This window comes from Adiantum capillus-veneris, chromosome 11 (assembly GCF_014529385.1).
Source record: "Adiantum capillus-veneris isolate H3 chromosome 11, ASM1452938v2, whole genome shotgun sequence".
NCBI lineage: Eukaryota > Viridiplantae > Streptophyta > Polypodiopsida > Polypodiales > Pteridaceae > Adiantum > Adiantum capillus-veneris.
The window spans coordinates 97,215,199-97,242,753 of record NC_140941.1 but is presented as its reverse complement, the minus strand read 5'-3'; the positions used below and the strand labels follow the sequence as shown (position 1 = coordinate 97,242,753).

Here is a 27,555-nt window from a genome sequence, read left to right as displayed (position 1 = left end):
ATCGTGGCTTGCCTGGAGGTTCTCCAGAAGTGCATGATTGGCTAAAGAACTTGTATATTTGGTGGCCTTATCCTCCAGGTCCTCTTTCATGTTTGCAACGAGATTTTGTAGGTCCGCCAGATTCAAGGATAGGTTTCTGTCAAAGTCTGTGATATCTACCAGAGATTGGTATATATACTTTTCCATAATTGACTGCTTCATTACATTGTGGGCCTCCTTTAAACTATCAATGGACGCTTGTTTCTGGTTTAACATGGACAAGTACTCTTTTAATTCTTTCCCTAGATTCCATTTTTCAGCATTCAGATTTCAGTTCTTTAGTTTGCTCCTCTAGTTATTTAATGGTTTTCTACTTGCTCATCTGTTAGAAGATCTTTGAGGTTATGGACTTCAAACTTCCACTTGTTTTGCATCCCGGGTCTCTTGTGCCAGTTGTTGCCTTAGTTGGTCAATGGTAGAACTATCTCTGTTGGCCTGAGCTTCCGTCATCTGGGCCAAAGTATTCACAATGGTATTCCACCGTGTTTGGATCATAACTATGCAGCTATCTGTAATTGTATCCACATTTGTCGTGTCAATTTCATATGTGAGTACAGGAACAGGGTATGGTAGGGGTAGGTATCATGTGGTATCAATCAACAGATCGCTGGTTCCGTAAGTCCCGAAGCCAGGTGTTGAACTATTGTTGTAAATGTTGCCGTTACTTGTGCCGTGTTGATGGTTGCTTATCCAGATGTCTTTGGCATCTGGCTTGTCTGAACTGGATTTCTTTGTAAATCGATCGCTGTTTTTGGTGTTGTAACTGGTAGTACTATAGCCTTTTCCTCTGATGTCCCACTTGTCAGCTCAGTGGTCTTTTCAGTTTTCTTCTCCACATATGTGCCAAATGATTTCTTGGCCTTGGCGCTTAGCTTGTCTCTGTATTCATTTGAGACTTTGTTTCTTGGTAGGCTTTTTAGATCCCTTGTCTGGTCAATTGCTAGACTATGTTTCTTTGTGGCTGATGTGGACTGTTTTGATTGCCCTTCTGATCCTGTTAACACCAGTGACTGGTCTTCCGATTTCTTGGGATTCAGTGCCCGAAGTCTGGGATGATTTGGTTCGCAAGTCATCTGGTAGAAAAATTGCCAGACATACCAGGCTTTAGGAAGATGCTGGGTCTTCACTTTGGCTGTCCGAGCGATCACACTGTTATACAACGTTGTGCTCAGGTTAATGGGATACTTGCTGTCCAGAGCTCTGGCTAGGAGCATACTGAAGAGTTTCTCAGATATATACGTAGGGTTGTTTTTGAGTTAGCCTGCGAATTTGTATGTTGCTTTATGTTCATCTTCTCAGCTGTACAAGCTTTAACTTTCTGATCCTATAGTTGTCTGAAAATGTGTGAAATTACTGTAGCAGTTAATTGAACCTTTCTTTCATTAATAGTTACCGTAGCAGTGTGTGGATTGAAGGTATCTACCACCTGCTCTATCACAGACATGTCAATGGGGATTTTTTCTGCCTCTAGGAGAAGTGCCATATCCCAATTCTGGAGCAACTCCGTCTCATTATCCTTGAATGCATACTTCCTTGTTCTATTGCTGCCAATTCCAACTGCTTTGCTTCTAGGACTGCCTGCATTGCTTTGGAGGTCTTCGTTTTGCCCATGTGTGAAGTCTGGGAAGTGCCTTGGGTTAAGAACGAGAATTCACTTGAGCTAGCTGGCGATGGAAAGAGCGTGAACAGAGGCAATGTCTTGCCGAGAATGTGCAGGTAATAGCATTTGCGCAAAGGGTTGTGTGTGCAGAGGACAACGAAATGGACTTAGGGTCGCGTACTCTCGTCATGGTGATTCTAGTTCGAGCCATAACTGACCCACTTCTTTCGCGCCTCGAAGAGATAAACAACTGCTATTGGGGTGTCGGGCATCATGCATTTGTCAATATTTGCAATGATTATGATCTGATTTTCCAAAGAGATTCGATCATTAATGTATCGCTTGTAGCTGTTGGTCATTCAGATGCCTGTTGGATATTTGATTGGGTCTTTAGGTTGTCTGGTGTCTTACTCATATACTTGATTGACTTTCGATCATTTGTCCTCGGAAGGGGGTGTGTGAGCGACCCCAGATTACATGGAGTCTGAAAACCCTCAATGCCTTGATGTAGATAAGATCTGACTAGAAATAGGTCCAGTGTGTTATCTTCAGAATCAGATGTGTCTGATAATGCAGTAGGTTGCGTTGGAGGTTTTGATGTTGTTGAATAGTATAACTTTATCTTAGACCCATTGTAGACACCAGGTAGCAGCAATCCAGACAAATCTTTCAACCGAACTGTTCCAGTGAAGAACACCCAATCGATTTCATAGGGTCCAACCATGCTATTTTCAAGTTAGGTTTCTTTGGCCCTAATTTAGACTAGTAGAGGAGAACCAGATTGCCTTTTTGAAACTCCCCAACTTTGATCTTATTGTCATGCTAGTATTTCTTTCGTTGCTGAACTACCTGCTGTTGCAGTATAGCGCTCTGTTTTATCTCATCTAGCTTTAGTAGGTCATCTAGTCTCTTTTTTAGATTTGAATTGTAGTCCATGCTCAACTGCTGATCTATGATTGTGAACAACAAACTCCAATGGTTGAAAGAACTGAGGAGTCCCACGGGAAAAGTGACATCGAACCGGGTGTTGAGTACCCAGATGAGAGAACCGACCAGTTTTCGATTATGTGTAGCATCTGCTACAATGGGGAGATCAAACTATGATAACTTTTGATTGGGATCCATGGGAGTTGAGATAGGTTTGAACTCAGTCATACCAAATGCTTCCAACAATTCTTGGGTGTAGCGCTCTTGGGTGAGAAAGAGCCCCCCCTCTGTCTGCGATATTGCCAATCCAAGAAAATGATAAAGCAAGCCAAGGTCTCTCATCTCAAACTCCTCTGCCAAGGTTTCCACAGTACTGCGAATGTGATGTGCCCAACATGGCTACCTATAATCACAAGATCGTCCACATAGAGGATAACAAGTGTCACCAATCCTCCCTCATGGTAAATATACAAGTCGGGGTCTGTAGAAGATCGTTGAAAGGAGTGTTGTAGGAAGAATGAATCTATCTTCTGGTACCACGCTCTAGGGGATTGCTTTAGGCCGTAGAGAGCCTTGAGCAACCTACAAACCATGTCTGTGAAGTTTGGATCCTCGAAACTTGGAGGTTGCTCCACATAAACCTCCTCCTCAAATCACCATTGACGAATGCCGAAACAACATCCATTTGAAAAACCGGCCACCCGAAAAAGGCAGCAAGGGAAAAAACTATCCATATGGTCCACATTCTTGCAATCGGTGCAAAGGTCTCGTCATAGTCCACACCAAGTTTCTGAGAAAAGCCTTGTGCTTGGCCAAAGAACCAACAGATTTGAGAAAAGCCGTGTGCTTGGCCAAAGAACCATCAGATTTGTACTTGGTCCTGTAAACCCATTTGACTCCAATCACTTTCCGCTTGGCAAGCCACAGAATCAACTCCCAAGTGTTGTTCTTCTCGATGGAATCAAGTCCTTTCGGCTTGGCCAACTTCCACTTTGGTTGTGAAAGTGCCTGTCACAAACTCGTGATGTGGCTGCCCAGTACACACACCCTCCGGCTGGCAGAAATCCCAGGGCTGACGTAGCGGCTGAAAACGCGCCAAGCTGAAGCGGCAGAAAGCGTACGTAAAATCCAGCTTTAGTGTACGCAAAAAGGCTACGCAAGCGCTGGCAGTTTTGACTATGCAAATCCTTTGCTTTTTTTACGCAAGTTAGAGAGAGAGAGAGAAAGAAACTCTTTTGCTTTATTTTAGGGGCAGATTTTATGGACTGCTTTTGAAGCTTTTGGGGCTCTGCTTTTGGCATCCCTTTTAAACTTATTTAAGAGTCTCCGGGCACCCACTCTGCAGAGCGTCTGGACGCAGAGTCTCAGAGTGAGTCCCGGCTACTTGCTTGTACTTTGAGTTACAGATTAATACAAAAAGAAATACCGAAAGGGGCACCATTCTTGGGGCCAATATCTCTAGGCACGGAACTCCGCCGGGCCATTGTCGAATCAATTGTGAAGTGTGAACTGTTTGAAGTGATTATTTGTGGTGTCGTGGTAGATTCTTGACTTGGAGTGTCCAAGGTTGTTATAGTGGTATCAGAGCACGGCCGATTTCTCTTCCACGGGAAATCCGATTCCTATTTTTTTTCCGCTGCACTTATGGCTTCAGGCAAAGATCAGTCGCCTCCCTCTGCATCCGGAGATGCGAGAAGGGATCGCAACGAAGATTCATGGAAGGAGTATGGCCCGCCTCTGCCTACTCAGGCGGAGCGTCAAGAGATGGAGTGTCGACAATCGATCGGCGATGCAACAAAGATGATGCTCAATTTTGCCAAGGACCCGAAATTGGCAAAATATATGAGCAAGACTTCTTTCGAGGAGGTGCACACGCAGTGGCAGAAGACCACAAAACCACCCCGAAAACCCGCTCTCAAGAAACCTACTACTCCCAAGAAGTATCCAGAGAAAGAATTAGAAGAGGTTGTTGATGCACGAATTGCTCAGCTTTTGGACATGCAGAACAAAGCTAAAAAGCACGGCAAAAAGCAGAAGAAAGGCATTGACTTCCCGGGTTAGTTGGGTCGTCAGTCTACTTTTGAAAAGGCAGAAGAGAGCGTGTTCGATTTGAAGGAGTACACAGTTCTTCTTCTTTTTCTGACAGTTCTTCTAGCTCATCTGACTTGAGCGAAGAAGACAGAAAAGGCAAAAAGGAAGCAAGAAGCAACGCTTCGGATAGGGCAAGAAAAAGGCAAAGAAGTCTAAATCTCGCCCTGCTTGACAGTTCTACAGAGGACTCGTCTACATACAGTTCGGACTCTGATGACAACAACTTTTACGCAAAGAAGAAGAATTTTTATAAAGCCAACCAGTATGACTTTCTGGAAGACAAAAGCAAGAAAGTCCGAGAGTTTAAGAAAGGTGGACAATCAATTAAATTTGACACGTTTTTTGGTTATAGAGATGCTTCGAAGGCTTTGTCTTTTGTACAGCAGTTTGACATCGCTTTCGCGGGAGGGCGTTTCTCAGAGCACTCTAAGATTCGGAGAGCTGCCTCTTACTTTAAGGGGAATGCTCGAACTTGGTGGTCCACGCTTCTATTAAACAAGACTGTGCCAGTTAATTGGCTGAAATTCAAGAGGCTTTTTATTTCTTCTTGGCTGACCTGAGAGTATGAACGCGATATACGAACTGCTTGAAACTATCTTCGGATGACCAAGAAGACGCGTATTGCGAGAGATTCTGGAGCTCTTTTCTACCCGCCTCTTCATTTAAGAAGATCTCGTTCAAGGACCAGATTTAGCGGTTTACCTTGAGCCTTCCAGCAAAGATCCGAGATCACTACTTGGAACAAAAGTCAGCTTCCATTTAGGAGTTGATGAGTCATGCGAAACAGGGTTTTGCCATTCACTCAGGCAGTTTGACCTACCCTACCGATGAGATCATGACACAAAGAGCCGAACAGACTTCGACAAATGAAAGTAGAAAGAGGAAGAGCAACCCAGAAAAGAAGGATGCACGACCCAAGCTTACTCCTCAGGAGAGAGCTCGCCAGATTAGGGAAGGGAAGTGCTTTGGATGTGGGAAAACTGGACATATCTCCGCAATGTGCCCTAAAAAGGCACAGCAAGAACAAAACGACAAGGACGACGAAAGGCCTGAGAGTTCGAGAGCAGCCGAGGAACGTGGAAGAAACGGCAAGATGAAAATAGGACTGGTTCCAGATTGCGTGGGTACCGGTCCTAGCACGTTGGATGAGAGTACAGAACTTTGCCGAGCTTGGGGCAAAGTGAAAGACCAAGAAGCCCTGATCTTCTTTGATGGAGGAGCCAAGGCTAACTTCATTTCACCGGAATTGGCGGCGCGGCTCGAGATCACTCCCGATCGGATGGGACTACTTGCGGAGGCAGTTCTAGCGGCACCCGGCAGGGACGTAGCCATTACACCTGTCATTGGCAAACTTCGGTTGCATTGTCAGCGGTATTTGGGGCATGAAGACCTTTACATAATACCTTTGGAAGTTTGTGATATTCTCTTGGAAATTCCCTAGTACCACAAGAACAACGTCGTGGTCGACTATCGGGTAAGGAAAGCGACATTGACCACAGAGAAGGGCAGAGCCATTCTACTTGACATTAAACTTAAGGGCGAGTCTGTCCCTATTGTATCGGCTTTGGCCATTTCAAAGTTAATGAAATCCAGTTTGCTTGTTTACTCGATCTTTATAAAAGAGTTGAGTGATAAGGATAGGACAAATATGTCTGAACTAGATAAAGAACGCCAAGATTTTCTCTACTCTCATGCCGATTGCTTCTCAGAGAGCCTGCAAGGCGAGTTACCACCTGCTCGTCCTGAAGATCATACCATTGATCTGATACCTGCCACCTTACTGTGTGAGCTGAGCTTAGAATGAAGAGATTATGAACTAAGTGAAAGACCTCTTGGAAAACGGTCTTGTCGAGCCTAGTACTTCACCGTATTGCTCTCTAGTGTTGTTGGTTTTGAAGAAAGACGGATCTTGGAGAATGTGCATCGATTATAGAGCTCTCACAAAATCACCATCAAGAACAGATTTCGGATTCCTAGAATCGATGATATACTTGACCGACATCAGGGATCCTCGTGCTTTAGCAGGATCGATTTGAAGAGTGGATATCATCAGATCCGAATCGCGCCGGGAGACGTTTACAAGACAGCCTTTCGGACGACTTTTAGGTTATTTGAGTTTATGGTGATGCCTTTTGGCTTAACCAATGCTCGTGCGACATTTAACATGATGATGGATAGGATTTTTCGAGAGTACAGGCTATTTGTTGGCACTTTCTTTGACGACATCATTGTTTTCTCCAAGGATGAGGCAGAACATAGAGATTATTTGCTTCAAGTCTTTCAAGTTAGTGACTAATGCGAAGTTAGTGACTAATGCGAAGAAAAATGAATTTTTCCTACCAAAGATACACTTTTTGGGACACATTGTGTCAGCAGCAGGAGTGCAAATGGATCCGGCCAAGATAGAGACTATCCGTGATTGGGCCGATATGAAGAATATCCATAAAGTTAGAAGCTTCTTGGGATTGTGTTCGTACTATATGCGGTTCATTCGAAAGTTTGCAGAGGTTACTTCCCCATTGCATATCTTGACACAAAAAGGAGTCCCTTTCTCGTGGGGACCCACAGAGGTGACTGCCTTTCAGACATTGAAAGAGAAATTGACTACGGGACCAGTTTTGACTTTGCCGGACTTGCAGAAGTCATTTGAAGTATATTGTGATGCTTGTGGTCGTAGTCTCGGTACGGTCTTAATGCAAGAAGGCCATGTCATTGCTTACGAGAGCCAATTGTTCTCAAGGCCGGAATTGACAGCACAGATTTATGAGAGAGCTTTTGGCGGTTATCCATGCTCTTACTCACTGGCGGCACTACCTACTCGGAGCGGATTTTACTGTCTTTACAGACCATCAGAGTTTACGCTACTTCTTGTCACAGAAGCATCTATCGGAAAAACTGATACGGTGGGCGAACATCTTGTCACAGTTTCACTTCTAGATTGTCCATGTGCAGAGACAAAAGAATTTGGTGGTAGATGCTTTGTCTCGGAAGCTATTGGCTTTGGCTATTTCCGCGATACATCATAGGAGCTTCGAGGATATGGTCGATCAGTATGCCACAGATAAAGATTTTGCAAACGTTTTCACACGGATATGGGATGGGGAGACGGAAGCGGGATATTCCATTCGGGATGGCTACTTGATGAGGAAAACCATGTTGTGTGTTACACAGCTGTTGAGGGAAAAGGTTATGACTGAATGTCACTGTCTGCCTTTTACGGGTCACTGCGGCATTGCTACCACCATGAAAGGGGTAGAGAGATATTCTTATGGCCGAGACTCAAGAAGGATGTGGACGAGTTTGTGCGCAGCTGCTTGGTATGCCAGAAGGTCAAGTTTGACAGGCATAAAGCACAGGGATTGTTACAGCCTTTGCCCATACCCACTCGCCCTTGGGAAAGTATTGCAATGGATTTCATTTTTGATCTCTCGAGAACACAGAGTGGTCACGATGGTATCTTGACTGTTATTGACAGATTTAGCAAGCAGGCTCATTTCATTCCAGTAAAGAAAACAGTCAAGCCGGATCACTTAGCGAGATTGTTTGTGGCCCTGATTTTCAGATTACATGGCATGCTTGAGACGATTATCTCCGATAGGGACCCCAGATTCACGAGTTTGTTTTGGAAGGCAATTTGGGAGAACATTTGCACGCGGTTGCAGTTCTCGTCATCTTTCCACCCGCAGACTGACGGGCAATCTGAGATTGCCAATTCATTGGTTTTAGATTTATTGAAGTCTTATATCTCGGATCAGAAGACTCAATGGGAAAAGTATCTACCTTTGGTGGAATTTGCCTACAACAACACGATACACTCTTCGACAGGGAAGGCGCCATTTGAGATTATTGAAGGTGCCACGAAGGTTCCACCCTTCCTAAGCACGAAAGATAAGATTTTTAAAGCTGATGAGTATACCCGCGACTTAGACACGGCTTTTGCCAAGGTCCGCGAGGCTTTGCAGAAATCTCAGGAAAGACAGAAAAAGGCAGTAAATCGTCATCGTCGCGATTTGAAATTGAAGGAGGATGATTGGGTGCTCTTACGTTTGGAGAAGGCACGCCTGATAAAGAAGGAGGGAAAGGAGAGGCTTTTTCCAAAGCTTAGTATGCGATACTACGGACCTTTCCAGATCTCCAAAAAGATCAATGATGTCTCCTTTTGACCGAAACTGCCTGACACTTGGAGGATTCACAATACATTTCATGTGAGTCTCTTAAAACCTTTTAAAGGTGATGTGCTTGAAGATGGGGAGCCTGATGAGCAACCCGAAGTGGAAGAAAACGAGGAGATCCTTGTTCCTGAACAGATCTTGGCACATAAAGACACAAAGAATAAGGGTAAAGCAAGAAGGCGGTTCTTGGTTAAATTCAAGAACTATCCTGCATTGGATGCGAAGTGGATGGAGGAGGAGGACCTAGCAGATACTCCTCAGATTGTGAACCGTTACCTTGAAGCTTTTGGTTTAGCATAGTCTACTCCAAATGGAACCCCGAATTCAGCTTGGTCGGAGATCTGGTGCAGTGGTTGCACAAGAGGGGAGTTATTCCGCTCCTTTGTCAACAGATGCCTCAATTTTAGAATACTAGAGTCACTGATGTCTCGACAGTATTCTGCTGTATGACTTTATGAAATGGAATTCCTGAGTATGAAATTGATTTGTTCTTGACTTCTTTTAAGTGCAGGAACTGATAGATGAAATGACTGCAACATTTTGGTATGAATGATCTCGAATAGACATGTTTGCAATAGGGGTTAGTCAATCGGGCATCTATGAGGTCCTGAGTGAATCTGGATGCGATTGCTAACTGCATTGCCGATAAATCATGGTCTAAGATCCGAATGAATGTTGAATGTGATTTGTCATGTGGTGTCTACTGATGTTCTGTGATGTCGTGTGATGTGACTGTCGATTGGTACATGTGCTAGATGTGTGTTCCTAGTGCGTCGATACTAACAGTCAGTGTCTGCTAAGGCAGTTCATGGCTTCTGTCTGTTTTGCATGCGTAATCGAGGGCGATTACAATGCTTTCAAGAGGGGGGTATGCCACAAACTGGTGACGTGGTTGTCCATGGCTGCCCAATACACACACCCTCCAGCTGGCAGAAATCCTAGGGCTGACTTGGCGGCTGAAAACACGCCAAGCTAAAGTGGCAGAAAGCGTACGTAAAATCCAGCTTTAGTCTATGCAAAAAGGCTACGCAAGCGCTGGCAGTTTTGGCTACGCAAATCCTTTGCTTTTTTTACGCAAGTTAGAGAGAGAGAAAGAAAGTCTTTTGCTTTATTTTAGGGGCAGTTTTTATGGACTGCTTTTGAAGCTTTTGGGGCTCTGCTTTTGGTGTCCCTTGTAAACTTATTTAAGAGTCTCCGGGCTCCCACTCTGCATAGCATATGGACGTAGAGTCTGAGAGTGAGTCTCGCCTACTCGCTTGTACTTTGAGTTGCAGATTAATACAAAAAGAAATACCGAAAGGGGCGCCAGTCTTTGGGGCCAATATCTCTAGGCACGGAACTCCACCGGGCCAATGTCGAATCAATTGTGAAATGTGAACTGCTTGAAGTGATTATTTGTGGTGTCGTGGTAGATTCTTGACTTGGAGTGTCCAAGTCTGTTATAGTGCCTCCTCAACTGTAAGAGGATCTCTGTTTTTGATCATTGTAGACATCAAAGCATAGTTCATCTGTAACAAAGTCTCATCCACCTCTGCAAATCGAAGTCACTGAGATCGTCGTGTAGTACCTGGCTTCACGCCAATCGGGTGGAAAGTTTGAATTTGTTGAATCTCGCAAAGTCTCCAGTAGCCACTTCAGCAACTTGTCGATCTTGCTCCGCGGGTGAGGAGCTACTGGTATATCTGACTCTAATTCTGCACTATGATGCGACCCAATGTCATCTGCATCATCGGGAATGGTGCATTCTTCTCCGGAGCCTGTGGAATAGGGGTAGGAGAAGAGGGCTCATCAAGAGGCAAATCAAAATCTAGGTCTCCAAGCATCGGCAAATCGGGGATCGTCGTGGAAGACTTGGGAGCGGAAGCCCCGTCTGAAGGTAAAATCTCGTAGAAGACAACATCACAGTTGAGTCCAACATCGCTCTTCTTTGGATCATAAAGTCGATATCCCTTGGAAAGAGAGTTGTAGCCGACAAAAATCAATCTCTGGGACTTGGGGTCAAACTTCCTCCTTTGCTCCTTCGGTACATGGACATAGGCATTGCTCCCAAAAATCCAAAAGTGGGAGACGTCAGGCTTCTGACCAAAATAGGCTTCAAATGGTGTTTTCTTAGGAACTGAAGAGGTTGGAGATCGGTTTATGGTATGAACTGCCATCGCAACCGCCTCTGCCCATAAAGACTACGGCAAATCTTAATGCTCAAGTATGTTCCGTGCCATTTCTACCTCGTCCTATTCTTCTGCTCGTAATCGCAAGCTCTCCCTTGATGCTATGGTCCGCACAAAACTAAATAAAATCATTGGAAGTAAACTCCCCATCTTTGTCAGATCGAATAGTCTTCAACACTTGATTGCTTTTCTTCTCACAAAGAGAACGCCAATTCTTGAAGAGGCCAAATGCCTCGTGCTTGTGCTGTAGAAAGTAAAGCGGCTGAAATCATCCACCAATAACATGAAATAAAGAGCCTTGCTGAGGGAAAGGGTCTGCATAGGTCCACAAAGGTCGGTGTGAACCAACTCCAAAATGGCAATGGCTCAGCGTGTAGCAAGCCTCTGAATAGATTCTCGATGCTGCTTCCCACAAATGCTAGTAATGCATTTCCCATGCTTACTCCCAACATTTGGTAAGCCTGTAAGCATCTGCTCACGAAAAGCAAGCCGAAGAGCATCATTGTTCAAATGATCAAATCTGAAATGCGAAAGATCACATGGGGGTATCCGAGTTGCTGAAGGAAGAGCATGGAGCCGGTAGAGTCTGTTCTCTAGTGAGCCCCCTTTGACCTCTTTGCCAAATTGTCGATCCCGAATAGACACCGAATCCTCTGTAAAGATCACCTCCATGCCAAGCTTGCACACCTCGTGCATAGACATAAGATGAAATCAGAGCTTTGGAGCATGAAGTACGTTGGAGGTATGCATACCCCCTCTGTCGTCGGGAATGAGCTCCATGGATCCCTTGTTGTGAATAGGAATTTCAGATTTGTCGCCAATTAAGATGGTACCATAGTGTCGTTGCATGTTGGACAAAAGATCCTTCGAAGGTGTCACGTGCTGTGATGCACCACTGTCAAAAATCCAATCACAATCATCTCTACCTGCAAGAGTCAACGCAACCTCCAATGTCCTTGGAGAGTCGTGCGAAGGGAGAATCTCCAAATGAACAAAGGCTGGTGACTGTACCACTGCTGTCGAAGAAGTTGAAGCATCTCCAACTCTCTTTGGACACTTCCTCCAATAATGTCCCTTCTCACCGCAACTCTTGCAATGCCATTCTGCGTTCAAGGCGTCCCGTTCGGCATCACTCTTCTTGTCTTTGGTGTTGTTACTTTTCTTCTTACCTTTCTGCTTCTTGTTGTTGGAAGAACCGGACAAGGCTTTGGAGCCAGACTTCTTCCTTGTATTGAACCGCTCCTCTTGGTCCAATACCATTGGAACATTCTCATCCCAGGAGATAGTATTGAGCCGGCCACTCGTTATCAATGAAGAGTAAAAGTTCGTGTACCGAGGAGGTAATTGGGCCAAAAGTTGGATGGCCTTATCCTCTGAACCGATAAGCTTTCCCATATGAAGTATCTCTTGTTGAAGCTCCTACATCTTTGTTGATGCAATCCCGCATGGAAGAGTGTTTGGCATCCAAGGTCCTCAACTGCACCTCGAGGGCTATCCGCTTCATTGGAGAAACTCGATCAGAAAGGGAAGAAAGCAAATCCCCAATCAACTTTGCATCTTTCATCAATCGTATGTGGCTAATAAGTGATGATGTACTGTTGAGGATAATGAAAGACCGAATTCGAGCATTGACATGCTCCCATAGATTCGCTCCCGCAAGGTTCTTTGGCTTTTGGAAGTTGCTCGAGACAAAACCTTCAAGCTCGTAAGAGTCAAAGACCGCCATCATGGTGGCTTTCCAAATGGCATAGTTGTCTCCATTCAATTGCCGATCCGAGGGAAAGGTAGGGAGTGTAGGTATCTTGATTGGTTGATCACCTACGCCAGAGTAGAACTCGGACCAATCTCCCCCTTCCTCGTTGATGGTGGTTTCACCGCCACCGGTGGCCTCAACATGATGTACTTCGTCATCACGGGCTGAACTTGTTTCAGAATCATCACTCTTCTCCATGGTGTTAGAGAATTTAGGCATGTGATAAGGCTAGGTCGAGGTAGAAGATAAAATATGAAAATCTGCCCACTTTAGCCGAAATCAGTCCCAGCAGCAAACCGTCTCTTTTCGTCGCAAAAAATCAGCACCACAATCTTGCACAAATCACCGATCTAATTCAAGAGCACGCCGTGGCTTTGATACCATGTCAAAGGTGCAGCGGAAAAGGGTGAATCGGGTGATGAACTTGTCTGCAATTGCGAGAAAACCACCTCTCCATACCGGGCAGCCAATAGATCTCGTATCGATGGATCTCCTCGTCGTCAAGCTCCTAGCGTGTACCGCCTACCAAACGGGCATAAGAACACACCACATGCAATGGCACACCGAAGAGGGTGTGCACACGTTGGGGATAGGGAGCCCTAGCAAGAGGAGAGTGGATCGTAAGTGGAAAAACACCAGAGGAGAGAGATCGTTATGGAGAGAGAAAACGCTAGAGAGGATGTTGCTTGCACACCAAAACGCTAGAAAGACATAAGTGCTACAGAGAGAGAAATGAAATGTTATATTAACGTCTTCGAAAGGCCAAAATGACCCATGAGACCAAAAAGTTACAATTGGTGAATCTGATATAATGTCTGAGTACGAAAATTACAAAGTTACAAAGAACTAACACTAAAACACTAAGGAGAAAGGAAATAAATCTAAAGTTGATTCGAGATTGAGACGAGATACCGGGGGGGGGGAGGGGGGTTTGGTGGGTTCATATGAAATCTCTCATCGATCGCTGTCAGATCTCATCAACCTCCTCCATGGTGAGTACTCTGGTTTGGTGTCTTGCATGTCGAGCTAGAGTGATCTGTATCTTCTGTTGCAGCCTTCGTTGGTGGTGGGAGACCCCCAGAGGTCGTGGGCGTCTGGATCTGCTTAGCTCAGTGGCTCAGTTAAGCAACGTACCTCTAGTATGGGTGGGCTCTGAGATCTACTGTAATGACTGCTCCTCTGGCTCTCCCCTGGCTGGTGTAAAGAAATGTGTGATTGGTCTCTGAGACTGTCTTTCCCCTGATGTCCTTAGCAAGCTCTCCCTAAGTTTGCGCAGCTCTAGCAGGAACAATCCGAGACATCTCTGATCCTTGTATCTCAGGACTCTGGAAAAAGGTCCGAAACCTTCTCTGAACAGGTAGTGGAAGCGGCCGTGTATCTCATAGTACGCCGGGCAATGACATGTGTAGTGCAGCTCTCTCTTTGGCTCTAAGTTACATAGGTGACATATCCTGGCTCTTGTTGGCACCCCTCGAAATCGGCCAGTCTCGATCTGGAGCTGATGTGAGGATGTCCGTATCTGCTCAATAGTGCATCTTATCCATGAGATAAGTGCGTATCCATGTATGCAGGCCTAGTCACAAAGCCGTCCTCCGTGAGTTTAAGAAGATGCTCTCTGTAGAAGGCCATCTTTGTGCCCAACTCCTGTGTCGGCTGTATCCATGTGCTCTTGGTATCTAGCTGAATCAGATCTTGGCGTATGAGTCTGGTGATCTCTATCCGTGTGAGAGACAAGGAGGGTGCATCTAGGGAGTATTGAAACGGAGGCAATCTATCCATGTTGAAACCGTGCGACTGAAACCATGCTGTCATCTTTCCATACCAACATTTTGTATCGCCTTGTAGAGCTAGTTATCGAGATGACTCCAAGGGGCAAGCGGAGCGTATCTGTCCCTGGGGAGATCCCATAGACCGTGCATAAAGGATACTAATCTAGTCAATGCCTCCACCACGGGGGGGGGGGGGGGGGGGGGGCGGCTAGCTCGGCTTGGATAATCTCATGTGGCACTGAGGCCTTTGCCTAGATCATCCTAGCGATCATAGAGACCAGATGCCTATCCATACATCTGTTTTGCGAGATCTCCCATGGTGGTCTACTGAGGGTCTCCGTACCTGAACTCCATAGAGCAAGTTGGAGTCACACTAGTGTCAAAAAGCCAAAGCTTTGTTCGCGGTTCTTGAAATTGAACCTGCGAACACATCCTCTCCAGTCCTCCCAAAGCTGCATATGCTCTTGTCAATCTAGTCTCTGACGCTCTCCTTAGTGAACACTGAAAACACCAGTCCACCGAAGACTACCCCAAGATAAGTATATGCATCTGTGTACTCCATAGTTGTTGGGTTAAAGGCCTAAATAACCCCTTTTTGTACATTTTTATACTTTGTCCAGGCTCATATTGAACCTCGACACATGTTTAAAGGTCACTTATAATAAAAGTGGGAAAACCCAAAACTCACTTATTGAGTTTTCCCCAAAAACGTGAGCTCTCTCTCTCTCTCTCTCTCTCTCTCTCTCTCTCTCTCTCTCTCTCTCTCTCTCTCCCTCTTCTTCTGCTAGCGCTTCCTCTCCTGCTGCACTTCGCTTCCCCTCTCTGCACACACACTGCACTTCCTCGCGTGCTCTTTCACTTGCACACACCGCCGTGTGCTCATCAACTGGTATCAGAGCCCGATTAGGGTTTTCCCCCAAACCTGCAAACGCTGAATTTCGGCTAAGAAGGTCAACTTTATCGCGAGATTTTGCAATTTTGTCGCCAAAGGACTCGTCCCCGGACACTAGAGAGCTCTCGGCAACCCAAATTGACCTAAAACAGGCTGAAATTAGGTCAAAAACAGGAAATTACAGGTTATGACAGCGAAAATACAGGTTTTGCAAATGATGTATTAAGGTGTGGGAATACTTTTGCTAAGTCCCCGCTACCCGAAAACCCTGAAATTGCCGAAAAACAAGCCCTAAAACAGGTGTTTTAAGCAAATTTCAGATTTACGCAGGTTTTTGCAAGTGTTTTTATGGTGCGATTATATTCGGGAAAGTGCAAATTGATGTAATCTACGCACATTTGACAAATTTTGTCGATGTATGACCATTTGTGGCTCAATTTCATGCAATTTTGATGCTACAAATTGGGGCTTTTGCGCTTAGATGCTTCTAATGGCTGTGTATTAGTCTTATGTATGTCTTCTGAGGCTAAAAACAAATAAATTCGTTGTTTTCGAGCACAAATTTGCTCGCTGAAATTTTCTGCGCATAAATTTCAGAAATTGAATATTGTGTCCAAATTGACCTATTTTGCCCCAAATTGCTCCTGTGACCATTTGGAGCTATAGTGCACATCTCTGTGAGGCTATACTCCGATTTTTGCGCATTTTGCCCAAAAATTCAGCGTATTATCCCTCTTATTTCGTGCAACTATGGTCTCATCTTCTTCGGATATGAAGAACCTCTTCGAGATTAGGAGGTTTGATGGTATAGAATTTGATCTTTGGAAAGGTAGGATTCAGTGAATCCTATTTCTTAAGGATTGCGAAGGGGCACTTGAACAGGTGAAGCCACAAAATATGATAGATGAAGCATGGGTTAGCATGAACAGGAAAGCCGCTACATACATTAAAATGGCCATGACAAATGAGACTGCCATTGATGTGAAAGGTCTCACGACTGCTTTTGATGTGTGGGAGAAGTTAAAGGGAATGTATGAAAATACAACGCCTGTCAACTAGGTGCACTTGATGCGAAAACTTGTTGGCATGCAACTAGATGAGTCCAAGAGCGCGGCAGAGCACTTGTCATTGTTAACAGGTACTTTGTCGCAGTTACAGGATTCTGTCGCAGTTACGGGAAATGCAAGCAAAGGCAAGGGTGATGTGACTTGCTATCAATGTGGTAGGAAAGGTCACAAGAAACCCGATTGCAGGTACTATAAAGCTGAGTTAGAAAGAAAAAAGAATGGCGGAGACAAAAAGAAAGAGAAGAAGTCAAGGCAGATGCACATGATAGCTCAAAGGACAAAGAGAAGGCCAATGTGGCTTCTAGTGTCGTGATTGAGGAGCTGTCAGATGTAGAGGACATCTTGTGTGCCACTTTGTCAGATGATGATGCTTATGACTTTGATGCCTCTCTAAATGTTCATTCACAGGACACGCAGATCACCAAGAGTGATCTTATTGATGCTTTGTTGACTGTCAATGATGCATTGTTCCAGACTTGGATTGTTGATTCCGGTGCTTCATTTCATGTGACTCCTATCAAGGAGTGTTTCTCTACTTTTGATGCAGGCAAGTGTGGCCATGTATACCTTGGAAACAATCATGCATGTTCCATTGAGGGTATTGGCACTGTGCATCTCTCCATAGATGGCACAAATGAGCTTGTCTTGCATGATGTTCGATATGTGCCGGGAATCAAGAAGAGTTTGCTTTCTGTTGGTCAGATGGTTACAGCATCTTGTTTGAGAGAGGGTCATGGAAAATGACCAAAGGCTCAAGGCTGATTGTAAAGGGCATAAAGAAAGGGACACTTTACTACATGCATGGAAAGGCCGTGTTGGGCAAGTTTATTGCATTGGCTGAAATTAACTCTCACATGGAGTTGTGGCACAAGAGGCTTGGCCATATGAGCCAAAAGGGCCTTTCTAAGCTTTGTACTTTGAACAAGCTTGATGCTAAAGGCACAAAGCTTGATTTTTGTAATGAATGTCAATATGGCAAGCAAGTAAAGCGTTCTTTTTACTCTGGTGTCTCTCGTAAATCTTGTGTGCTTGATCTTGTACATTCTGATGTATGTAGCATGCCTACTAAGTCTATGGGTGGTGCATGTTATTTTGTCTTCTTTGTTGATGATTATTCTAGAAAAATTTGGGTTTATTTGCTTAAGTCTAAGGATGAAGCTTTTGCTGCGTTTAAGAGATTTCATGCATTTGTGACCACCCAAACAGGTAGAAAGCTAAAATGCTTCAGTACAGACAATGGGGGAGAGTACACAAGTGCTGAATTTAACAAGTTTTGTGAAAATTTGGGCATTAAGAGGGAGCTTACTGTACCATACAGCCCCTCTTCTAATGGTGTGGCTGAAAGATTCAATAGGACACTTTGTGAGAGGGTGAGATGCATGCTGTCCATAGCTAATCTCTCTCATAAAAGCTTTGAAAACTGCAATGCATATATGCAATCGATCCCCTCACATGTCTTTGAAAGGTGACATCCCTGAAGAGGTTTGGTCTGGCAAGCCTGCTTCATATGATCACTTACGCATTTTTGGTTGCGAAGCTTTTGTGCATGTTAGACCCGAGTTGAGGAGTAAACTAGATGCGAAGTCCATTAAAGGCCTCTTCATGGGATATGGTGAAGAAGGCGAAATGGGCTACCGGATTTGGTTACCTCAGCTCAAAAGGGTTGTACGCAGCCGAGATGTTGTTTTTAATGAGGCAAGGCTGCTTCGAAACAATTGTGCCTCAAAGCATGACCATAAAACGGTGAAATTTCAGCATGACCAGCGACCTGTTAGGCCTATTTTTGACCCTCAGGATGCACCACAAATGGCTGAAAATGTAGATGATCCAGTGGTGTTTGAGCCAGATGATGTTGGACAACAAATTGAGGCTCTTGAAGGGCATTTGCAGCCAAGAAACAATGCTGAAAATGGTGCTGAAAATGATGTACAACAGCCCATTGTTGATGATTTTGTAGTGCCACCTGATGTAAACCCATTGCCGGATAATGTGGATCATTGGGTGAGACGCTCTACTCGTCAAAGACGGCCTGTGAGTCGATATGACCCCTCTTTGCATTACATTATGTTGACAGATGAGGGAGAGTCTCTTACGTATAAAGAGGCAAAGACATGTGAGCACAGCGACAAGTGGGAGCTTGCTATGCAGGAAGAGATTAAAGCTTTGCATGCTAATCATACTTGGGATTTGGTTGAATTGCCCAAAGGAAGGAAGGCTATTCCTAACAAATGGGTGTATAAAATCAAAACTGTTGATGCAAAACCCAAGTATAAGGCAAGGCTTGTGGCAAAGGGATATGTTCAAACCAAGGGCATAGACTTTCAGGAAGTGTTCTCTCCTGTTGTGAAGATGACCACTTTGCGTGTATTGTTTGTCATTGTGGCTGCTCTTGATTTGGAAATGGACCAAATGGATGTACATACCGCTTTCTTGCATGGTGATGTGGAAGAAGAGCTTTACATGAAGCAACCCGAGGGTTTTAACATCCCTGGCAAGGAACATTTGGTATGTATGCTCAATAGAAGCTTGTATGGGCTGAAATAATCATGTAGACAGTGGTACAAGAAGTTTGATCGCTTCATGCTTAAACATGGTTACAAAAGAAGCCATGCAGACCATTGTTTGTATACCAAACGTGATGAGGATGGCAGCCCTATCATTCTTGTGCTCTATGTAGACGATATGTTGATAGCTGCAAAGAAAAGAAGCACTGTTGATTCTCTTAAAGGGTAGTTGAAATCTGCGTTTTCAACGAAAGACCTTGGGAGAGCTGAACATATACTTGGAGTGCGTGTTACATGGCAAAGAGACAAGCGCTTATTGTATTTGTCGCAAGAAAAGTACATTGAAAAGGTGCTGGACAGATTTAACATGGCTGAAGCAAAGCCTCTTGGTGTGCCATTACAGCCATATGTTAAAATTTCCAAGGATGATTGTCCCAAGTCAAAGGAAGAAGCCAATGACATGCAAAGTGTGCCTTATGCTTCAGCTTGTGGTTCACTTATGTATGCTATGGTTGCTACTAGGCCTGACAAAGACCATGCAGTGGGAGTTGTGAGCCGGTTTATGGCTAATCCAGGCAGGCTGCATTGGGATGCAGTGAAGTCAATTATGAGGTACTTGAAAGGGACTAAAAACAAATGCCTCTGCTATGGTAAAGGACCAATGGAGTTGAAGGGATTTTGTGACTCTGACATGGCTGGTGATGTGGATACACGGAAATCCACAAGTGGTTATGCATTTACTCTTGCGGGAGGTGCTGTTTCATGGTGTTCTAGATTGCAAAAGATTGTTGCATTGTCTACGACAGAGGTTGAATATATTTCAGCCACTGAGGCTTCCAAAGAAGCTATTTGGTTAGCACGCCTATGCAGTGAGTTTGGTTTGCCTACCAAGGCACCTATGCTTGGTTGTGATAGCCAGAGTGCCATATGTCTGGCAAAGAACGCCATGTTTCATGCACGCACAAAGCATATTGATGTGCGGTATCACTTCATACGAGAAGTGCTTGAGGATGACCTTATTACATTGGTTAAGGTCCATACATCACAAAATCCAGCCGATGCTCTCACTAAGTGCTTACCCAAAGCACAACATCATCTATGCATAGAGATGGTGGGAGTCACGTAACTTAAAGGCGCCATTTATGCCTTTAAGTGGGAGGTTGTTGGGTTAAAGGCCTAAATAACCCCTTTTTGTACATTTTTATACTTTGTCCAGGTTCAATATGAATCTGGACACATTTTTTAAAGGTCACTTATAATAAAAGTGGGAAAACCCAAAACTCACTTATTGAGTTTTCCCCAAAAACGTGAGCTCCCTCTGTCTCCCTCTTCTTCTGCTAGCGCTTCCTCTCCTGCTGCACTTCGCCTTCCCTCTCTGCACACACACTGCACTTCCTCGCGTGCTCTTTCACTTGCACACACCGCCGCGCGCTCATCACACAGTCTCCTTGCCATACGAAAATGTGGGTGCCGACCTCCTCACCCACTGTGGTGTGGTGTTGAACACCATAACCTTGGTTTTCCCCAGGTTGACAGACAATCCACTGTCACGAGCAAATGTATACAGAGCATCCAAATGACGCTGCATCCCCTCTGGAGAGTCAGAAATCAGCACAATATCATCAGCATATAGTAACAGCAAAATCCATTTCCCTGTTAGGTGAGCCTCCCTGTCTCCCTGACGCTCTACATAGTCCAAAAACTCATCCACATACATCCCAAAAAGAGTTGAGGATAGGGGGCATCCCTGCTTTACTCCTATAGTGGAGTGGACCATGTCAGACATTCCCTCAATGGTGCGTACCCACCCCATCATTGTCCTGTATAGAGCCAGAATACCCCATATCAGCTCTGTAGGCACACCCATGTCCTGTAGTCTGCGTATAAGTCTAGCTCTCGGCACTGTGTCAAAAGCTTTGCGGAAATCCACAAAGCTACAATAGATCCTCTTGCCATGATGTCTACCCTTCTCAATAATAGCTCTGAGTGGCAGAATCTGGTCTAGAGTGGAGAAACCTCTCCCGAAACCTGCTTGCCCTGGTGCTCTTATGCCCTCTCGCTATGCCCATCTACTCAGCTCTTGCTCAAGAACTGATGCATACAGCCTAGCTAATGTGTGACCAACCATGATGGTGCGATAATTCCCTAGAACCATGGGATCTCCTGATTTGAAAATAGGCACAATCGTAAACATACTCCAAGTCTCAGGGAAGCCTTCATACATGGCTCGATTAAACATCATAGCCAGGAGCTCTGCAAGCATATCTCTGGCATGGATGAAGTGCTCTGCCACCACACCATGATGATCATGTGCGCTCCTTGTCTTCATCCTGTCAATGGCTTTCCTTACCCTCTCGGCAGTAAAGAAAGAACATGTCTCCGGGCATGTCTCTAGTGGGTCCAGCAGAGGTGGTTGCCCCGATGCTGTGTAGAGAGATGTGGCATATCCCCCCATGTCTCAGTGGAGGTGACCGCTAGTGGTGATGAATGCTTATGGAATAGCCTCCATGCTTTGCCCGAGTCCTCACTTATAAATAGCTGATATAGATCCTGCTCTAGCTGAGATAAATAAGCCCTTTTCTTTCGTCGCACTAGGCGGCGAAAGATAATCGGTGACTGTCTATGTGTGGTAATAGTAAATACCCATGAGCACTTCCCTCTGTAATTTGATCCTCGTCTCTCTACATTCCTCATCATACCAATTGTTCTGGGGCATGCTCCCAGATCGTCTCCGTGTGGGTTGGCTTTGGGGGTATGCCTCTGATGCTGCATCATGGAGCGTCTCTGTCAGTATTTGAGTGAGTTCATCTAGTGGCCATCCCGGCTCTCATCCATGTACAAAGAATCCGTCTCCCTCATGAAGGTATACCGAGTGTGTATGGGACCTCTCCTAATGGAGCTATGCTGAACTGAAACGTCAGGGTGAAAGACAAGATAGCATGATCAAGTGCTACTCCAACTGGCCTAGTGCCCACCGTGAAATCTTGAAAGAATGGAATGAGACGTGGCTGGGCCATAACATAATCCACTGTGTTGGCACCATGTCGGTGTGGAAAGCAAGTAAAACCTCTAGCTGTCGAAATCTTTGTAGGCCATTCACAATGGCCAATCTATGTGCGGTTCCCATATCTATCAAGAGAGAGTGTGTCCAAACGTTGGATCCTGTACTGAAGTTTGAACATATGCCAAAAGTACAAGGGGGGGGGGTGTTGCATATATAGGGAAACCACAAGTTTGCTCTACCTCAACCAAAACACAACGATCCTGATAAATGGCTAAATAATGCTAATAAATATGGTAAACTCACTAAAAATGATGTGACACACATACTTAGTAGCAGAATTGCAGAAGACTGGTCACTCGAGACTCTGACCCTGGGAAACCCTAAGAGTGGGGGTCCTGCCTCATGCGAGCCTACTGGGTGAGCAACATAGTGAAGTGCATCGCTGTGAACAGGTACGTCTACCTCAAGTACTGCCGGGCATAGCCACAAAACAGCCCTCACTCCCTAATCTGCTCCTGGAAGATACTGGAGCTACCGCCGGACATGAATTTGAACTCTTAACACTGAAGACGTTAGTAGGGATGTTGTGGTATTTAGTCAATACTATGCATGATGGAGCTGATGGTTATATTGTCTTGTGGGTGACTACCATGGGTCTATACCTTGCACTTTTTTTGAAGGATGAATCTGGGCTTATCATGGATTCATCTAGGTATACTATAGGCACCCAGCACGTCCATTACGAGAAATCTGTTTTTCAGAGCCCACCTTGGTCTACAAATTCTCAGCTAAGCCACTAACTTGTACTATCCTTTGATTTGCAATCCTTATTCTGAAAGGTGCAGGTTTCATTTGAGTGATGCCCAATTTTTACCTGATATGCTTGCCTAGTATATTCACTCCAACGTCCCCATCGAGAATGACTCCTGACAGTGGCTCCCATTGTTTTCTCACCTTGTAGTCAATCTGAATGACCGGTACCTTGTCGTCCTTATCAGACCATGCTGCTGCCATCACTTCAGATTCCTTCTGTCCTTGCTTCCTTACAAACTTAGTGGTTGATCTCGGATTTCAAGGCAAGAAGCAAGAGAGTGACACGGAGGTGAGCAATGGCTTTTACATTGTCTTGAACTGTCTTTGTCCTGACAAAGACCACTGGCTCAAGGTTAGGGATTAGCTCTATCTTTATTGGCAAAAGAAGGGCTCTTATGGTTCTTAAGATGCACAATTGGATCGCACCAAAGAGCGGGGTGGAGCTATGGTGGGAGGAGTATGGATCAAAAGGGCTTGCAACTAGTTGGACGTGAGCTACAACAATTTGCCATTCATGTTCTTGAACAGGCAGTGAACTCTAGTTGCTTGGAGCAGCTTTGGAGCGTGTAAAGCCACATTGCAAGGGACCATCTTGCAGCCAATGATCTAGTGCTTGTTAACGCTAACTTGTGTATATTTGCAAGGGATAGACAAAGAAGGAAGATTTCTTCACAAAGTGGGAGATAGCACAGGATGAGGCCACTTTGGAAGGGAGATGGCACAGGATGAGGCCACTTTGGCCAATGAGCAGGCAAAGGTAGAGGTAGAGATAGATCGTGATATGAGCCTTGATGATTGCGACTTTCAGAATGTTGAGATTCATATTCTACCTTCTCATAAGGGAAGGACCGTTATCCTCCTTGGTGGGGAGGCTCGCGGGAAGCGGATGCCCTTCTGGGTACTCCGTGATCCGCACTCGAGGGACGGAACCGCAGGGCATGTGCCTGTGGCGAAGTTCCTCGGTGAAGTTGTACCCCGGTATTTGGGTGCTCTGCATAGGCGGATGGGGAGATAATGCTCCCCTTCCTATGCTGTTATTTTGAATCCGATCCCCTTCGAGGGAAATGACGTAATTCTCCCCAAGCGAAGCAGATGAGCTACAAGATCGCCCAAGTGCCATTCCCCCCCGGGGGGGGGGTCAACTTCACCTAAAAGGGGTTGGGAGGTTCAAAAGGGAGACATCACCAACCTCAGCGGACACCACCTGTGAGCCAACACCCTTCCAAGCGGGTATGGCATTTCCTAGGGGAAAACCGTCGGGTTTCAAAGGCAATTTAGTGAGGTGAGCGATAAGTTACCTAGAGGAGGCAACTCCAAAGGGAAGACCGAAGCAAGTCCCGCAGTACCTGGGCCTCTGAACAGAGGTACTTGGTCGCTGTCACGCCCAAATCCAAATGGCGAAGTGGGTCTCTCAAGGGATTAGTCATGGCCCTAAGAGTGTAGATAATTCTGAACTCTCGTAGTCCAGAGGAAACTAGTGACAAAAGCGTCTGCCTTCGGTTTCTAGGTGCCTAGTCCTGGTCGTTCTTCTTGTATACTTTTTTGGTGTATGAGGAGAGCGGCCGGGCATGCCCTACCCGACTCCGAAAACAAAACAAAACAAAAAATCATAAAGGAAGCACTTCCGGGGTTTGATATGCCATTTTGGACCCACACACTTAGCCTTTTTTTGCCTCTTTATCATTTGCCATTTGGAGCCTTGAGGCATGTACTTATCTACTTGTATTCACCAGCACGCCATCGATGTTTTGCTGGTGTATTTTGCTATTATGAGTCATGTTTCTTGTCTATTTTGGTGCAATACAGGCTCAAGGTGTTATACATGTAGTTCAAAAAAATCGAAAAAACTGATTCTTATTTTACCATTTTGTGCACCATCCCCGTTCCCCTACTCTTGCTGACCGACCCCAACCCCAACCCCGTTCATTCATGTTCCCTGAACCATGTTTCACCACAGTAATCGAAGCTAGAAACTAAAGTGGATCCTTCTATTTATGGAGTGCACTGTGCATACCTCCTCTAAGGCTGACTCCCTTGACAGAAGCCGGAATTTTCTGCATAGTCACAATGCACTCATGGTGGTTTATTCTTGTGTTATATAGGGATGACCGTATATGGGCATGCTGAGTTGTTATCAGTGACAATTGCACTGTGCTTGGTTGCTCTGACAGTAATCCATTTGAGTGTGTCGATGTGTTTGTTTTTTGTTATGTTCAATTTCCTCTCCCTTCCTAGCCCTTGTGCTTAGAGAGTTACTCGTGTGCGGTATTGCAGGACAGATCGCTTGACTTTCACAGGCTATGTGCACTTTACGCTGTGACAGGTACCATTTAAACATTGCATTCATGAAGTGCACTAGTTTGAAAAAATTGGAATCGACATCAGATTTTACAAGTGCTTTACTACGTTCAAAATGGTTTAATTCGGTCTTTCTTTGTGGAGCACAGTTTAATGTTTGGGGTGTTTATGGTTTTGATTGCAGATGTGGCTATAGTCACATCTCTTCGAGATGGGATGAATCTTGTGAGCTATGAATTTGTGGCTTGCCAAAACATGAAGAAAGGTGTTCTTATCTTGAGCGAGGTGAGGCTTAAAGAGTTTGTACGGTAGTTGATTTGTTTCAAGGCTATTTTCATCAATCTTGAAGACTTCAACGTGTACATATGCTTGGATTTTCTGTCCAGCTAGCTGGTGCGGCCCAGTCTTTGGGTGCGGGTGCTATTTTGGTAAATCCTTGGAATATATCAGACGTTGCTGTTGCAATTAAGGATGCTTTGGACATGCCAGAAACAGACAGAGAGGAATGCCATCGCCACAATTTTGAACATGTCACAACACATACGGCCCAGGTCTGGGCAGATACATTTGTCAGGTAAAGCAGGCAAATGAGTGGGCCATGTAAGGGTTCTCTTAAGTGCATAATTATTCATGGCTAAAGCTTCACATATGTTCCAAATGCTTTCATGTTTATGACAGTGAGCTGAATGATACAATTGTAGAGGCGGAACTACGAACTCGGCGCATTCCTCCACATCTTCCTGTAGAAGAAGCTGTGGGAAAATATCAGGAAGCAAGAAACCGCCTGCTCATTTTGGTCAGTGATGTTCTTGTTTTGCATTATTTAGTTGCCTCCATAATTTTTTCTCTCCGGTTATATCAAGCATTGGGTGTGCTAGTGGATTAATTTCATTTCTTGTGTAGCATTTGATCATTGCAATCGATGTGCTAATGTAGGGATTCAATGCTACAATGACTACCCAAGTGGAAAGGAGAGGCCCTGAACAGATCAGGGAAATGAAGCTTCGATTGCATCCTCACCTACAAGAGGTTTTTGGGGTTCTATGCAAGGATCCAAAGACCACCATAGTCATTTTGAGTGGGAGTGAAAGAAGTGTTCTTGATGAGGTGAGTTACGAAACCAGTTTGAATGTGGTGTTGCATCTTTTTTTATCTTTAATCGATTGGGAAGGCCCAGTCAGGAAGTTTTCCAGGTTTTTGCTTAGGATCAAGGGATAATCTTGACCTGCGTCTTTTGTAATGAGATATACCTTTTGTGTACTGATTACCGTGGTTATGGATACAAAGAAAGTTGGCAATGTTTTTGGGGCTTCCCAGCCGAGTAGGTCCTAATATTTACTACTTGTATGGAGTTAGGATGCCCTTGTAGTCTTCTAAGAATTCCTGGTCTGGAAGGCCTTAAACACTGGATGTACATTTAGCATTCTTTACTTTTGACTTTCTTAGAACACCCTGTTGTTGCGAGAAGCAACGTGAAATTATGTAACTGGAACAGGCATTTGGAGCTTTTGACCTGTGGCTGGCTGCTGAAAATGGAATGTTTCTTCGACACACACGAGGGGATTGGAAGACCACCATGCCTGAGCATCTAAACATGGATTGGATGGACAGTGTGCAGGTATAAGATGCATGTGCATTTGTGTGTGTATGTTCAGCACTGCAACTTTCTTCATCTAATTTCCGTGTTCATTCCTTTGCCCGATCTTTTTTAATCCTGGCTTTTTACTCAGAAATTTGTAGCTACACTGTGAAGTGGATCAGTGCAATAACCTGGATCTTTGATTATCTTTGCCCTAACCTGGACATGCATTTTCTGTCTCCACAATTTGTCTGATTTAGTGTCACAAAGCTCCTTTTTAGATAGACTATATTGAAGAAGCTGAAGAAAGCATTGAAGATCTTAAAAATCAAAGAATCTTTATTGTTGAATTAAGGAGATCCACTCTTTCCCACTTGCTATTATTCAAATGCCAAGGCTTCACCTTGAGCATCTGTTGCCCTGGAACTCTTTTGGTCAAGTCTGCACGTCTTTGCAAAAACACTTTTTGTTGTGGAGTTCAGGCTTTGGCAATTCTCGTAGCAAGGATTTTGTTGTAATAATTTGATTTTACAAAGGGTTGACCCTTTTGTTGGTACTGTACCTTTTAAGCCGGTCTTTGATTACTTTCGGGAACGCACACCCCGTTCGTACGTTGAGGTTCGGGAAACTTCTTTATTATGGAACTACAAATATGCAGGTATGAGAGCCCTGGATGCTGTGTTGAAAGAGGTGATAATTATGTGTGTTGTTTCCTCTAGCTAAAAGGATATACGTTGTGCTTTCAGACGTCGAATTTGGAAGGGTCCAGGCCAGGGACATGTTGCAGCATTTATGGACTGGTCCAATTTCAAACGCTGCTGTTGACGTTGTGCAAGGTGGACGGTCTGTAGAGGTCCGCCCAGTTGGTGTTTCAAAGGT

At 44.8% G+C, this 27,555-nt stretch overlaps 1 protein-coding gene across 1 annotated transcript in view; it reads left to right on the top strand.

Annotated features, from left to right (window-relative positions):
- LOC147447701 (alpha,alpha-trehalose-phosphate synthase [UDP-forming] 1-like) overlaps positions 1–27,555 on the top strand; it is a 97,947-nt gene that overhangs the window by 56,451 nt on the left and 13,941 nt on the right. The window contains exons 8-15 of the mRNA XM_086523421.1: positions 25,074–25,122; positions 25,282–25,382; positions 25,484–25,671; positions 25,776–25,893; positions 26,034–26,204; positions 26,593–26,715; positions 27,247–27,334; positions 27,423–27,553. Of these exons, the coding sequence (XP_086379547.1) occupies positions 25,074–25,122; positions 25,282–25,382; positions 25,484–25,671; positions 25,776–25,893; positions 26,034–26,204; positions 26,593–26,715; positions 27,247–27,334; positions 27,423–27,553 (969 nt within the window). The remainder of the gene's footprint in view (positions 1–25,073; positions 25,123–25,281; positions 25,383–25,483; positions 25,672–25,775; positions 25,894–26,033; positions 26,205–26,592; positions 26,716–27,246; positions 27,335–27,422; positions 27,554–27,555) is intronic.